General features: G+C 44.6%; 1 protein-coding gene across 2 annotated transcripts in view; it reads right to left on the minus strand.

Annotated features, from left to right (window-relative positions):
- Positions 1–800: 800 nt before the first annotated feature.
- Positions 801–15,467, minus strand: part of RALB (RAS like proto-oncogene B) — a 49,752-nt gene continuing 35,085 nt past the window's right edge. For both annotated transcript variants that reach the window (XM_047772178.1, XM_047772179.1), the window contains exons 3-5: positions 11,038–11,246; positions 5,721–5,898; positions 801–2,346 (exon numbers count right to left, since the gene is read on the minus strand). In XM_047772178.1, the coding sequence (XP_047628134.1) occupies positions 2,227–2,346; positions 5,721–5,898; positions 11,038–11,246 (507 nt within the window). In that variant the 3' untranslated portion in view covers positions 801–2,226. The remainder of the gene's footprint in view (positions 2,347–5,720; positions 5,899–11,037; positions 11,247–15,467) is intronic.

Below are 15,467 nucleotides of genomic sequence, written 5' to 3' on the forward strand. Positions count from 1 at the left end.
TGCAAATCTACTTACTCTTGACCAGAAGTGATATCAAACAGGAAGCAAACTAGGGTGAAAAGAGAAAGGTTGTTTCAAAAAATTTAAGAATGTGATTACCTTCAAGTTTTGTTTCTTTTTATTTTTTGGCCACCCTGTAGACCAGGGATGAGCTCTAAGTCTCAGTTGCAACCTAAGCTGCAGCTGCAGCAATGTTGGATATTTAACCTACTGTGCTGGATTAGGGATACCTGTTTGGGGCCAGGGATCAAACCTACGTCCCAGGGCTCCCAAAACGCCACTGATCCTGTTGTGCCACAGCAGGAAACCCACCTTCAACTTAAAAAAAAAAAAAAAAAATTTTTTTTTAAGGCCGCACCTGCAGCATGTGAAAGTTCCTGGGCCAGGGGTCAAATTGGAGCTGCAGCTGGGGCCTCAGCAATGCCAGATCCAAGCTATGACCTACACTGCGGCTTGCAGCAACAGCAGATCCTTAACCCACTAAGTTAGGCCCAGGGATCAAACGCACATTCTCACGGACACCATATTGGGTTCTTAACCCACTGAGCCACAACAGGAAGTCCAAACTTTTTAAATTTCAAGAAGAAAAATTTTAAATTTTAAAGGAAAGATGAAATTAAAAGTATTGTTTATACCTATACATTTATTTCCCATGGCCCAGTTCAAAAAATTAACTGAAATAAAGTTTGTCTGACATTGCAGAACATCTAACGAGGACAATAATGAGTAACTTAATGTCAGTACTTACATTTTACATGTATGACAAAAGGATTTAAAAAAAAGGCTGAAATTCTAAAAACTGTATTTGTCTTTTTTTTTTTTTTTATTCAAAAAGCCCATGATTCTGTGGAAGGTGATACAAGATGGTTTTCCAGTTGGATCATAATTTCTACAATTTGTCATAACCATAAATCCAAAAGGTTCCCATTCTCCCCACCCCGATTCACTTTTGGCACCTGTATGTGAAATGTCACTTCTGCAAAATGAGGGGAAAATGTGCTGAGCACAAGGTTTTTAATCACAGTACTCTGTGCCTGATGAAAAATTTTCTGACAGCTGGATTTAGCTTATTGATACAAGAAAGATGAACCATCTCACCAATAAAAATCTAACTCCACGGCTGTCTCAGAAACAAATGCATATTAGAAACAGTAGTCAATGCTCAGAGGTAAAGGGGAGATGGCTGCTCTCATTGTTCTCCATTTCTAACTGAAATTCAGAGTCATGAGCAATTCCCATGGGAGGAGGTGGGGTGTCTGGCACAGGCCCTGGCTTTGTGGTTTTAGAATGCCACCTTAATTCCTCACGTCCTTCAGAGGAACTCGGGTCACACGGGATGAAACAGCGAGAAGCTGACAGGACAGAGCTGTTGGCTCCTGGTGCAGGAGGCGGGGCCCGCCCGCAGGACTGGAGGCTAGGAGAGGACTCTGCCAAAGAATTCTGTTTTAAAATCTGATTAGAAAAAATTGTATCATTTATATAGACTTTTGCTCTCGAGCCTTCACCTAGTCTATTAAAAAGAAGCTCTTGCAGAAAAATCAGGATGCTATAGGAGGAAAATAGCCAACACAGACTCCCATTGGCTGATCTTACAATATGAAGAATACAACTTTCACTTTTCATACTGAGAAGGATTTCATATGAACCCACATGGTCCAATTCAAATTTATTTTCTTAGCTCTGCTTCAGACCCACAGGGGATGGCTAAGAGATTCATATAGAAAAATCTCTGAATGTTCCGGCGTCATTAGAACCTAATGCATGTTTCTGAGACCTACTGGAGAGCTGACAGAGGTTGGGGGGTGGGGGGAGGTCTTAGCCACCCCCTATCTATCAAGATCTAATAAAATAAGACATTTTCATGTTAAAACCAAAGAAGCTAATGTTACAAAACTAGGGGGTGGGGAAAGAAGCCAGGATATGGTCCTTTTTCTTTTTACTTAACACTTGGCTAACTCCTGCCTATAGCACCACATATGTGGGTAACTTGTGGAAGGGATGGAGGGAAGAAACTCTGAAACCTCCTGACAAAGGAGCTGTTCCATTGCACAGTCAAGGGCTTCTTTCTTCTGCCAGCCACTGCTGCACAGATATTTTCCCCATTTACAGAAGTGTGTGTGAGTGAGGCTGGGGAGAGCAGGGAACAGGCGGAGAGGTGGACTGTCGCCTTCTGAGGAGCCTGCCCTCTGTCCTTAGTGGCGACTGATGCACCCAGCACCTTAGCCTTCACAGTAAGCAGCACCTCTCCTTAAAACTCTTCTTGTTCTTGCTGCTTTTCTTGCCGTTCTTGTCTTTGTTTTCTGACATCTTCTTTGCTCTGATCTCTCTCATTAGGTCAAAGAACACCTGCATGGGGTGGGGGGGGGGGTGGAGAATGAGGAGGAAGAAGCCATTTAATGATTTAATGAAGCAATTTGACTAAGGAAGATATGTCATTACATTTCAAAGCATAAAGCCAAATTTATTCTTATAAACCATAGGCCTGGAGTTCCCAGGTGGCCTAGTGGTTAAAGATTCAGCAGTGTCACTACTGTGGTGCGAGTTTGATACTGGCCCAGAAACTTCCACATGCCACAGGCTTGGCCAAAAAAAACAAAAAACAAAAAACCATAAGCCATATAAAACAAGAAGTCGAGGGCAAAGAAGAGCAACTGACATTAAAAACACAGTCTCATTCTACAAAGGGAAATCTCTGTTCCCTTCACACAACAGGTCAAGCTAAGGACAGAAGCATCACACTGTCGCTGCCACTTGGCAGCTTATTTCAAAATGATAAAACCTGGAGTTCCTGTTGTGGCGCAGCGGAAACGAATTGGACTAGGAACCATGAGGTTGCAGGTTCGATCCCTGGCCTTGCTCAGTGGGCTAAGGATCCAGCGTTGTTGCCATGAGCTGTGGTGTAGGTCACAGATGCGGCTCGGATCTGGCATTGCTGTGGCTGTGGCATAGGCTGGCAGCTACAGCTCGGATTAGACTCCTAGCCTGGGAACCTCCATGCACCATGGGTATGTCCTTAAAAAAGGCAGAAGACCAAAAAAAAAAAAAAAAAAAAAAGATAGAGCCCGTCTTGAGTGTTAAGTGTGAGAAGGATGAGGCGTCACAGGACCGGCCAACAACACCTTGTGAAATTCACATATATTAAGAGTGACAGCAGTCTTCCAACTTCCTGGCTCTTCCAACCACCAGGACAGGAGAGGAAGGCCCGAGTGCCCTTGACCAGGAGCTTTGAGACACACCTGGGGACCGACCAATCAGTCCTTCCTATGACCTCAGAGGGACAAAGTCACTGCACAGTACTGCTCTCCCAGCCTAACCCCACAGTGGCAGGCTTGGGATCACAGGGCCATGGGGAGGACAGGAAGCAGAACGAACAGATGACACAGGGACAGGGAGAGAGCGGAGCTTCTGACATCCTCCCCTTTCCTCAGTCCTCAGTTCCATGTGATGTCACTGGAAGGAACTTTATCACCCCTCCAGGTGATGAGACGCACCCTCTGAACACAAGTGCTTTACTTAGATGCCAATTAGCACTTGTCACAATAGTTCGGGCTTGGCCTTCCGCTACCATCAGCCAGGCCCGTGTACAGAGTAGCCCCCTGCAGACAAAATATCCTCCTGCCAAGAAACCCTCAAGATTCCTCACAGAGAAGACAGAGACAGAAAGTACGTGGCTGAGGGGAGGCCTTAATCCTTGGACGTTTACCCAAAACTACAAGCTCCTGTTATTTTCTTAGTGAGGAGCACTTCCCACCAGCTCGGGGCACAGGAAAGGACCCTCCCCCCAAAAGTGGATCTGACTGACCTAAGCACCCCTTTCCTTCAGCCCTTCAGGAAGGCTCCCCACCCCGGACAGCTTTTCTTTCAGCAAAAGCAGAGGAAGGGAAAAGCATGTGTCCAACTCAAAATGATGACCAAGCTGCTCTTCACAGATCTTATCGACAAGCTCCTCGGCCTGTCAAGTGTTTACAAGTGAATACAATGCTGCCAGTCAGAGGTTTCCGGCTGGTTCCTGTTTGGCAGGTCCAGTGGGTCCGGGGCAGGAAGTGGGGAGAACAAGCCCCTGTGACAGCCCCTGCCCCCCCTCATCGTGGTTCCCAGGCCAGGGAAAGTCTTGCTGATTTTTTAAAAAATGAAGTTAGGTATTTGGATTTCCTGTGTGTTTTCAAACTCTACCGCTAGAAAACAATTTGGCAGAAGTTAAGATTTGGAAATGCACAAGAATCAAATGCACAAGAGCTGAGAGGAAAACACAAAGGAAAAGAAGCTGACAGGGGAACAAGATACAACTAAACAGATTTCTGGGGGGGTTTCTTTGGCCCTGCCCACAGCCCATGGAAATTCCAGGGCTGGGGACCAAACCCTTGCCACAGCACAACCTGAGCCTCAATGCTGGATCCTTAACCCACTGAATCACTGCGGAAACTCCGCAACTGAACAGATTTCTGTTGCTGGAGAGGCTTCCAAAGTGAACCCCTTCTGACACCAACATCCGAAATACCAGCATCATTTCAAGCTAAAGGAAAGCTTGGTTACAAACCATTTCCTCTTCAGGTGAGAAGCAAAGGAAAATTATTTCTCCATAAGAAAGAGGGGTGTAAGAAGGGATGTGGGCAATTCAGACACCGATGCTAGCACGGGGTGAGGTGTCCATGGCTTGGCTGCCAAGGTGATGTGTGTAGGTGTTGCAGAAGCCTGAATCGTGATGTGAGAGCTGATGAACAGGGTGAGGGCAGAAGAGAGAGCCTCAGCTTTAAGTGGGTCTACTTTAGCTCTGTGGCAAGTGCCTCAAATCTTACCTTAAAAAACCACAACCACGACAAAAACAGAAAAGAAGGGGAGTTCCCTGGTGACCTAGTGGTTAGGATTCAGTGCTTTCACTGCTATGGCCCAGGTTCGATCTCTGGTCTGGGAACTGAAATCCCACATTAAGCTGCTGCTCACCACCGCCAAAGAAAAGGGTCTCTCGGAGTTTCCGTTGTGGCATATCAGAAATGAACCTGACTAGGAACCACATGGTTGTAGGTTCGATGCCTGGCCTCACTCAGTGGGTTAAGGATCCCGTGTTGCTGTGAGCTGTGGTGTAAGTTGCAGATGCTGCTCGGATCTTGCACCATTGTGGCTGTAGTGTAGGCCGGCAGCTGTAACTCCAACTGGACCCCTAGCCTGGGAACCTCCATATACCGCAGGTACGGCCCTAGGCAAAAAAAAAGTCTTCCAGTCACTGGAGGATGCTCATCACTGTCAAGGCCATCCTTTAACTACCTTCAGAGATTTGAATGAAAAAGTAAGCTGGGACCCAGAGAAGAGAGACCTGGAGGGCTGATTTCTGGGAGAAAACACTATTGAGAGACTATCAGAACCCCTGGCTCTGCCAGGGGACAGGAAGGTGAAAAGAAGGCACTAACTAATCCTTCAAGGAGAGCAAAAATCAAGAAACGCGCACTTCTCTGGACACCTGCATGAGAGGCATTCCCAGGGCTGGCTCCGCCCTGGGGAACACGGGCCCCACAAGCCGGTGGCCTCCCCTGGGTACACGTCCACAAGGCGCATCTGACCAAGGCTCAGGACACAGCCAGGGAGCTCCAGGTGCGATATCTGCATCGGGCCGTCCTGGTGCTTCTCGGGACGGTACCAGGACATCTGGGAGGACAGCCCTACCTCTGCCCCTCCCAGAACGGTTCCCTGGGGTCCGCAGATGGGACGCCAGGAGCCATGCCCACCTTGTCCACGTTGGCGCGCGTCTTGGCCGACGTCTCCACGTACTGCACACCCCACTCCTCGGCCTTGGCCCTGGCCTCCTCCACTGGCACCTGCCTCCGCTCCTCCAGGTCCGACTTGTTCCCCACAACCAGCAGCGGGATTTTATCTTCTTCTGCCTTCACACGGAGGATCTGCTCCCTGGACAGCACATCAGGAATGAAGCCACTGAGAAGCTAAACTAGGAACCCCCTGCCTCTAACCCAGCTTGACTGGGGAAATGCCTCCACTCAGGGCTCCTCCGTCAGCGTCTTCAACCGCAGCTCTGTCTGCCTGCCCCAGGGTGACCTGAGATGCTCATTCCAAACTTGGATGTGCGGCCCAGGAGGGGTCCTACAGAAGCAGATGTCTGGGCAGGAGCCCAAGATTCTGCATTTCAACAGCATCCTGGGGAAAATTCATGCTTAGGAGAAAAAAAAAAAAAAAACCTGGGAACCTCTGGGATCAAAACAAGCTAAAAGAAGTATCTTCAGGGAGTTCCCCTGTGGCTTGGTGGGTTAAGCACCCAGCATTGTTACTGCTGTGGGGAGGGGTTTCATCCCTGGCCCAGGAACTTCTACACACTGCAGGCATGACCAAAAAAATTAAAATTTTAAAAAATTACAACAAAATTTAAAAGTAAGTATCTTCATATACAAAATCCTTAATAATTCCCTTGGAAGAAAAATGTGATTTCTTTGTGAGAATAAAAAACTATGAATTCCACTGTTTTTCATATGGAAAAACATTAGCAGACATGAAATCATTTAGTGGAAAAAAAAAAACCCTGGTAATTCTTTTTCCTCAATGAATTATAATATTATAGAATAGCAAAGAAACATTAGAGGGACTCTCAAGCAGTAAAGGTGAGTAGGGTTTTGCAAAACTCCTGTTCCAACTATATCTGCGTTATGTGAGTGCCCCCCACTCTCCCCGCACCCAGTTCTCTTAGGCAGTAACCCTACTGCAACAAAATGTGAAAAAAATAAAAGAAATACTCCTAAGGAAAAGTACTTCAAAAACATCGTTAAAAAAATTCTTACTGGAGTTCCCTGGCTCAGTGGATTAAGGATCCGGCATTAAAACTGTTGTGGCTTAGGTTCAATCCCTGGTCCAGGAACTTCTGCATACCACAGGAGTGACCAAAAAAAAATAGAAAATAGAAAAAAAAATTTTAATTAAAAAACTGTTACCTATAGCACATTAAATTTTGCTCTACTGAAATTAACCAGCCATCTAAAATTGTTTTTAAAAAACCAAGTATTTAAAAAATTAAATGTTCCACGTCCATTATTTTGACCCAGTGGGAACACATCTACCTCTGCATTCTAATACATTCCAAAGAGATCCCTTCCAAAACCTGCTGTGGAGATTTGCGCTGATTTGTTATATAACATCAGGTGGCATTACATAATAATAAAAACATTAAAATTTTTTTCTAGGAGTTACCATCCATGGCTCAGTGGTTAACAAACCTGACTAGTATCCATGAGGACGAGGGTTTGATCCCTGTCCTTGCTCAGTGGGTTAAGGATCTGGCATTGCTGAGAGCTAAGGTGTAGGTCTAAGATGTGGCTCGCATCCCCTGAACTGCTGTGGCTGTGGCATAGGCTGGCAGCTGTAGCTCCAATTGGACCCCTCACTTGGGAACCTCCATATGCTGCAGATGCGGCCCTAAAATAACAATAAATAAATAAATAATTTTTTTTCCCATACAGTCAATTGAAGTACCAGATACCAAACTATTTTTTTTTTTTTTAATACTTAAGCCCCACCTGCCCTCCCTTAGCCCACTGAGGATTCAAATGAGCCTGAAACACCATCAGGTCTGAAGGTTTATCTGAAAGGAACTCCCGGGTTTGGCTGAAAATGATGCTCTTCTGGACCTGCTAGGGATTAGAAAGGAATGGCTTAAGGACCACTCTGCCCCTGGAGGAGGTCATTTTCCTGTGGCAGAGAGGGTATAATACCTGCCCTCCATCTACTCTGTTTCATTTAGGGACAGCCAGATACCAAACATTTTAAGGAAAATGAAAAATAAGCAGATGCTTGAAAATTGCCTCTGAGGAGCTTCGCCATAGCCTGCATTTCCACAGGGGTCAAGGAGTATGCTGCCTTTAGAAGTCACATGATCAGTATAATTAATGAACAATAAAAACTGACCCAGAGTTCCCGTCGTGGCGCAGTGGTTAACGAATCCGACTAGGAACCATGAGGTTGCGGGTTCGGTCCCTGCCCTTGCTCAGTGGGTTAACGATCCGGCGTTGCCGTGAGCTGTGGTGTAGGTTGCAGACGCGGCTTGGATCCCGCGTTGCTGTGGCTCTGGTGTAGGCCAGTGGCTCCAGCTCCGATTAGACCCCTAGCCTGGGAACCTCCATATGCCGCGGGAGCGGCCCAAGAAATAGCAACAACAACAACAACAACGACAAAAGACAAAAAAAAAAAAAACTGACCGCTTTCTGGCTCATAGTCTTGCAAAGGCATGACTGATTAGCTCCATCAGTGAGCACAGAGATCCCAAACCCGGAGTACCAAGCTTTGGTCTCCTGTAACAAACCTACTTTTCCAGTTTTTGGAATACATCAAGGAAGACGTTCGAGGAAGAGGGCAAGTATTCACATTTTATTTTCTGGTGGGGCCTTTCCATTTGGGAGGTAACACAGAAATGCATATGTTTTCCCTTTTTAAAAAAATTTTTTCTCTTCTTTTTCTTTTTAGGGCCACACCTGCAGCACATGGAAGTTCCCAGGCTAGGGATCGAATCGGAGCCGCAGCTAAGGCCACGCCACAGCCACAGCAATGCTGGAGCCAAGCAATAGCAGATCCTTAACCCACTGAGCAAGGTCAGGGATCAAACCCACATCTTCATGGACACTAGTCAGATTCTTAACCTGCTGAGCCACAACACGAACTCTATAAATGTTCTGTTTTCAAACTGCTAACGGGAATAAAGTGACTGAGTTTGACTCTAAGGGCTCAGATCACCTACCCCCATCCTTCTGTTCCCAGTGACATAAGAGACCTGGATGGCTCTGGGGCTTTTCTCTGAATGACCAGCATTTAAGCCAAAAGGACTGACTTCCTCTCCCTTTTGCTTTGAAGTCATCGCCTGTCCTTTCTCCCAGGACAAGGTGGCGCTACTCTTCTGGTTGGGGGTGGGGTGGGGACGGGGACTCTTCTACCCCCAGTGTTTCCTGTTGTGGTGATTCGTTCAGGAGGCCAGTGGGAAATCAAAGGCCGGGGTCAGGCAAGGAGAGAAGCAGGGTGGTGTGTGCATGTGTCCTGTTTTAGCTTCAAGGACAGAGACACAACCAACGGACCCTGTAGATGCTAAGCCAGTTATGAACACATGGGCTGTAGCCACTTTCAGAAATCTCTAGGCATGTCAGAAAGGGCTACAAACTACAGGATTTCTCATAGGGAGTCCTGGCCACTCAACTGACCACCACAACACACACGCCACTGTTGCCGAGAACAGCAAAATTTACCGTCTGGACTTGAGACCATGACAACAGCTCAGGCTGTGACGTATCCCTTCCCCTGGCTCTGCTGGGTCCCAAGGCCTCCCCCCACTCCCAGGGCCTTCCCGGCTTCCCAGCCTTTCCTCCCAAGTCCTGGGGGGATAGTTAGCTTCATTTTCCCCTTTGGTGATCACCTTATCTAACTGGAACTTGCTTAAGAATGAAAAACAAAGTTACTGGGTCCCCCCCCCCCTTTTAATTCCTTATTAGACTCTAGCTCTAGAGTCTAATAAAGTCATCTGGGGAGCTCCCTGGTGGTCCAGTGGTTTAGTTAGCATGCAGTGTTTTCACTGCTGTGGCCTGGGTTCAGTTCCTGATCTGGGAACTGAGATCCCACATCAAGCAACTGCATGCTGCGGCCAAAAAAAAAAAAAAAAAGTCATCTGGATGGATCTGTTTATAAGGAGGGGAGATGAAAAACAAGTGTGAAAGAGAGACGGGAAGGGGCCAGGTAAAGGGAACAAGACCCTTTCTACTAGAATCCCTATGAGAACTAGGCGCACGGCTAGGGGTCAAATCAGAGCTGCAGGTGCCGGCCTACGCCACAGCCACGCCAAATCTGAGCTGCATTTGTGAGCTCCACCACGGCTCAAGGGAACACCAGATCCTTAACATACTGAGCGGGGCCAGGGATCAAACCCGCATGCTCATAGACACTAGTCGGGTTCGTTACTAGTGAACCACAATGGGAACTCCTCACTAGTTCTTTATAACAAAATGAACTTCAGGCATCTTTACCTACCACCATGATTTCAAATAAATTATAGTAAATACATTACAAATTAAATATTCTACTGACCTTGCGCCCATACAGGGAAAAAGCTCTGGGGTCATGACCCAGTGAAGGGTTCTACTTAGGAAACCTAGTCTCATGCATCATTTCATTTCCTTTCACCAGCCGATAAGAGCATTTTCAGACACATCAATACAATGCTAAGTAAAGCTGCCAAGGATCCTGACACTGCGGCAGGGCAGGGACTGAAACCCAGGTCTGTGTGATCTAAAGCAGGGCTCCCTCCATGCAAATGTCTCCAAAGGAGCCGCAAACGGGCACTCTGACCCACAACTTTTACTCGCCTGACATTTGAGGTTTCAGAAGCCTTAAAGTAGAGCAGAACTGTTACTCCTCTAGCAAAATTAGGAAAAATATAGAGACAGTTAACTCTCGTCAATCTCTCTCTCAGGATGTCTATGAAAACAATGACAGGTTCTTGTGTACAAGCAATGGCTTTGTCCTCTTTAGGGACAAGAAGAGTCTTAAGACCATTTATATTTGGAAATTATAAAACCAGAAAGCTCAGAGTTCCCTGATGCCCTGGTGGTTAAGGACCTGGTGATGTTACTGCTGTGGCTCAGGTCCTACTATGGCCCAGGGCTCGATCCCTGGCCTAGGAACCTCTGCATGCCATGGGCATGGCTAAAAAAACAAACTATGAAGCCTCAAGAGATTACAACAAATGATGAACTGTAATGAACCATGATTCAAAATGCCCCAGGAAATTCTTTAGACAGATTTCTTCCTAACAAGCTCAACCCTGGACCATTATACTCAGCCCCAAATTCCTTCCAAGTCTCATGAAAGGAAGGCCAGGAGTTTCCTTGTGGCGCAGTGGGTTAAGGATCTGGTGGTATCACTGCAGTGGCATAGGTTGCTACTGTGACATAGTTTCAACCCCTGACCCAGGAACTTTCACATGCTGTGGGTGGCCAAAAAAAACCAAACAAAAAAAAAGGAAGGCAGGCAGAAGGCCTCCTGAAGGCTATTTCATTCCATACGTACCTGAATTCGGCAGTTGCTGTAAAGGATTCATGCTCTGTGATTGAGAACACGAGGAGGAAACCCTCCCCACTTCGGAAGTAGTTGTCTCGAATGGCTGCATAGTCCTCCTGGCCAGCCGTGTCCAGAATATCTATCTGGACTTCCTCGCCATCAAGAACCACTTTCTTTCTGTAACTGTCCGCTTTGGTGGGTTCATAGTCTTCTACGAACTGAGGAAATAAACAGCATAATTAGTAATAGTTTTGTCTTGGGGAGGGTTTTTTTGTTTTGTTTTGTTTTGCTTTTCAGGGCTGCCTGAGGCATACAGAGGTTCCCAGGCTAAGGGTCTAATCAGAGTTGCAGCTGCTGGCCTACAGCACAGCCACAGCAATGCTAGATCCGAGCTGCATCTGCGACCTACACCACAGTTCATGGCAACGCCAGATCCTTAACCCACTGAGCGAGGCCAGGGATTGAACCCACATCCTCACAGATACTAGTCAGATTGCTTCCGCTGCAATACAATGGGAACTCCAAGAATAGCTTTTTTTTTTTTTTTTTTGTCTTTTTGCCTTTTCTTGAGCCGCTTCTGCGGCATATGGAGGTTCCCAGGCTAGGGGTCAAATCAGAGCTACAGCTGCCAGCCTACACCAGAGCCACAGCAATGCAGGATCGGAGCCGCATCTGCAACCCACACCACAACTCACGGCAATGCCGGATCCTTAACCCACTGAGCAAGGCCAGGGATCGAACCCGTAACCTCATGGTTCCTAGTCGGATTCGTTAACCACTCTGCCACTACGGGAACTCCATCCAAGAATAGTTTTAAGACAAATAAAATTTGCCAAAGAATATATTTCCATACATGGGTACTTTGCCTATCATCAATGGAGTATTTATTGAGGGCCCATAATTATCATACTATGTGCAAGGCACTCTAAAGGACAAATAACTCCTTATGCAATACTTTTCTTCTTTGTTGCTTTCACTTCTTCCATTTTTCATTTTTCATTTTGTTTTTAAACAATCAGAGCAGATAGTCCCATTTTACAGGTGAGGAGACCAAGCAGAAAGCAGAACACTTGGCAACACTCCTGTGGAAAACTGTAATACAAGCACCAGCAAGGGTAAGGGACAGGAGCTCTTGTTCATAATCTAACCAAGTATAAAACACATCTGAGTGACTGGGTCACCATGCTGTATAGTAGAAAATTGACAGAACACTGTAAACCATAATATGAAAATAAAAATCAGTATGTTAAAAAAAAAACACATCTGAAAAGTAATGTGTCAAGAGGTACCAAGAGGCTTCAATAACTATACATGGTACACTCTGAATGGGTCAAAGATTCAGTGTAAAAAATAAGACCCTCAAGTACTTGAGGAAAACATGGGTATTGAGATCCCCTTATTACCTAGAAGGAGGGAAGGCCTTTTTAATTATCACTCAAAATCCAAAGCCAGAAAAAAGAAAAAATTGATAAATTAGACTCCATAAGAAGTTTTAAAACTTCTGTATGCTATAACACACTATAAATAAAGACAAATGACAACAGGGAAAAAGTATTTAAACAAATATCACAAAGAGCCATGTATTTGCAGTTCCTAGAAACAAGGAGGGGAAAGAAAAAAATCAACAATCCAGTGGGGGCGGAGTTCCCATCGTGGCTCAGTGGTTAACGAATCCGACTAGGAACCATGAGGTTGCGGGTTCCATCCCTGGCCTCACTCAGTGGGTTAAGGATCTGGTGTTGCCGTGAGCCGTGGTGTAGGTTGCAGATTCGGCTTGGATCCCAAGTTGCTGTGTCTCTGGTGTAGGCCGGTGGCTACAGCTCCGATTCAACCCCTAGCCTGGGAACCTCCATATGCCACGGGAGCGGCCCAAGAAATGGCAAAAAAGACAAAAATAAATAAACAATCCAGTGGGGAAAAGTGGCAACAGATATAAACAATTCATAGAAAAATGAATACATATGATGGTTAAACATATGAGAGAAGGTTCACCCTCACTAATAAAGAAAATAAAAATTGTAACTATCTTTGCCATACCATTTTTCACCTACCAAACTGGCAAAAATCCCACAGCCTGACGACATACTCTGGGGAAAAGACCCTCCTGCCCACTGCTACTGGGAACAGAGAACAGTGCAGCCTTTATGGAGATAAATACGGCAACACTAATGATTGAGACAAGTACTCATCCTGCTTCTAGGAATCTAATCTACACAAACACCTACACAGGTACATCTAAGCTTATCCACTGTAGCGCCACGTGCAATAGCAAAAGATTACAGACCACGGGAATGCCCAGAGCAGGGATCCACATAATGGAACACTATGCAGATATAAAAAAAAGAGGGGAGGACATGTACAGATATATAAATATCTTTAGGATATTAGAATCCACCTTTTGCATGATACATATACACATATAAGATATACCTTTTAATTGACAGAACACTGTAAATCAACTATAATGGAAAAAATTAAAAAATAAAATAAAATATTGGAGTTTCTGTCATGGCGCAGCAGAAATGAATCCAGCTAGGAACCATGAGGTTGAGGATTCAATCCCTGGACTCGCTCAGTGGGATCCAGCGTTACTGTGAGCTGTGGTGTAGGTCGAAGACACGGCTGGGATCTGGCATTGCTGTGGCTCTGATGTAGGCTGGCAGCTGTAGCTCCGATTAGACCCCTAGCCTGGGAACCTCCATATGCCATAGGTGTGGCCCTAAAAAGACAAAAAGACCAAAAAAATTTTTTTTAATTAAATAAAATTTAAAAATATACCAAAAAACCAGATGTACCGTGTGTGTGTGTGTGTGTGTTTGCCAAAAACACACCCCGGAAGGACAAAGCAAGACAAATTTAAAAGCTGATAAACAGAAAAACTGAAGAAAATGAACCTAAATGAATATTAAGTTGGTTATGTAGCCCCATAGAGAAAGAATTAATTCAAGAGCCTTTGAAACAGAATGTCTAGATAAAATGCATTCCATTAAAAGAGACTAAGGACAAAAAATTCAAAGAAATGTTAAACTTCCCTCAGTGGTTATACTATCTGTTAAAAATTAACTCAAAATGGATCAAAGACTTAAATGTAAGAGCTGAAACTATATACCCGTAGAAGAAAACACAGGTGGAAATCTTGGATTTAGCAATGCATTCTTAGATATGACACCAAAAGCACAAGCAACAAAAGGAAAAACAGATAAAGTGGACTTTATCAAAATTGTAAAATTTCCTGCTTCAAAGAACACCACCAAAAAAGTGAAAAGACAACCCCCAGAATGGCAAAAAAAAAATCTGTAAAGCATGTATCTAATAAGGATCTTATATCCAGAATATATAAATATTAAAAGTCAATAAAAACACAATTTTAAAATTAAATGAAATTAAATGCCAATGTAAAAATAAGCCAAGGAAGAAAATGAGAAGAAATAAATGAAAATGGAAAAAAAATAGACAAAGAATCTGAACAGACATTTCTCCAAAGACAACACAAATGGCCAATAAGCACATGAAAAGATGCTCAATATCATTAGTCATTAGGAAAATGCAAATCAAAACCATGAGATACCACTTCACACCCCCAGGAGGCCATAATCAAAAAGATGGAGATTAACAAACATCGGTGAGGATGTGGATAAATTAGAACCCTCATATATTGTAAAACAGTGCAACTGCTGGGGAAAACAGTTTTGCACTTCCCAAAAAGTTAAACAGAGAGTTACCACATAACCCAGCAAATTTCACTCCTCAGTATAAACCTAAAAATCTGATGTGTCTACAGAGAAACTTGAACATGAATGTTCACAGCAACATGACTCAGAATAGCCAAAAGTAGACACAATCTAAACATCTATCAGCTGATAAATAGAGAAAACATGGTATATCCAGACAATGGAACGTTATTCAGTCATTAAAAATAATGAAGTATGATTCACGTTCTAATGTGGATGAAACTTGACAAATTATGGGAAGGAAAATAAGCCAGACACAAAAGACCACACATTATGAGTCTGTTTATAGAAAACATTCAGAATGAATGAATCTATGGAAACAGAAAGCAGAGTAGTGGTCACCAGGGCTGCAGGAGGGGATGGGGAGTGACTGCCAATGGTTATGAGGTTTCTTCTGGGGTGATGAAAACATTCTGGAATTATACAGTGGTGACGGTTGCACAATTCTGTGACTATACTAAAGCCACTGAGTTGTACACTGAAAAGGGTAAATTTTATGGTGTGTGATTTACACCTCATTTTTTAAAGGAATAACGTACTGATACAGCTGTACCATGGATGAACTTTTAAAACATTATGTTCAGTGAGAGAGGCCAGACCTAAAGGTCACGTATTGTCTGATTCCATTTACATAAAAGGTCCAGAACAGGACATCCATAAAAACAGAATGTAGCTGCCAGGGCCCAGGGTGAGGGGCTGCAGGAGATT

This window comes from Phacochoerus africanus, chromosome 3 (genome assembly GCF_016906955.1).
Source record: "Phacochoerus africanus isolate WHEZ1 chromosome 3, ROS_Pafr_v1, whole genome shotgun sequence".
NCBI lineage: Eukaryota > Metazoa > Chordata > Mammalia > Artiodactyla > Suidae > Phacochoerus > Phacochoerus africanus.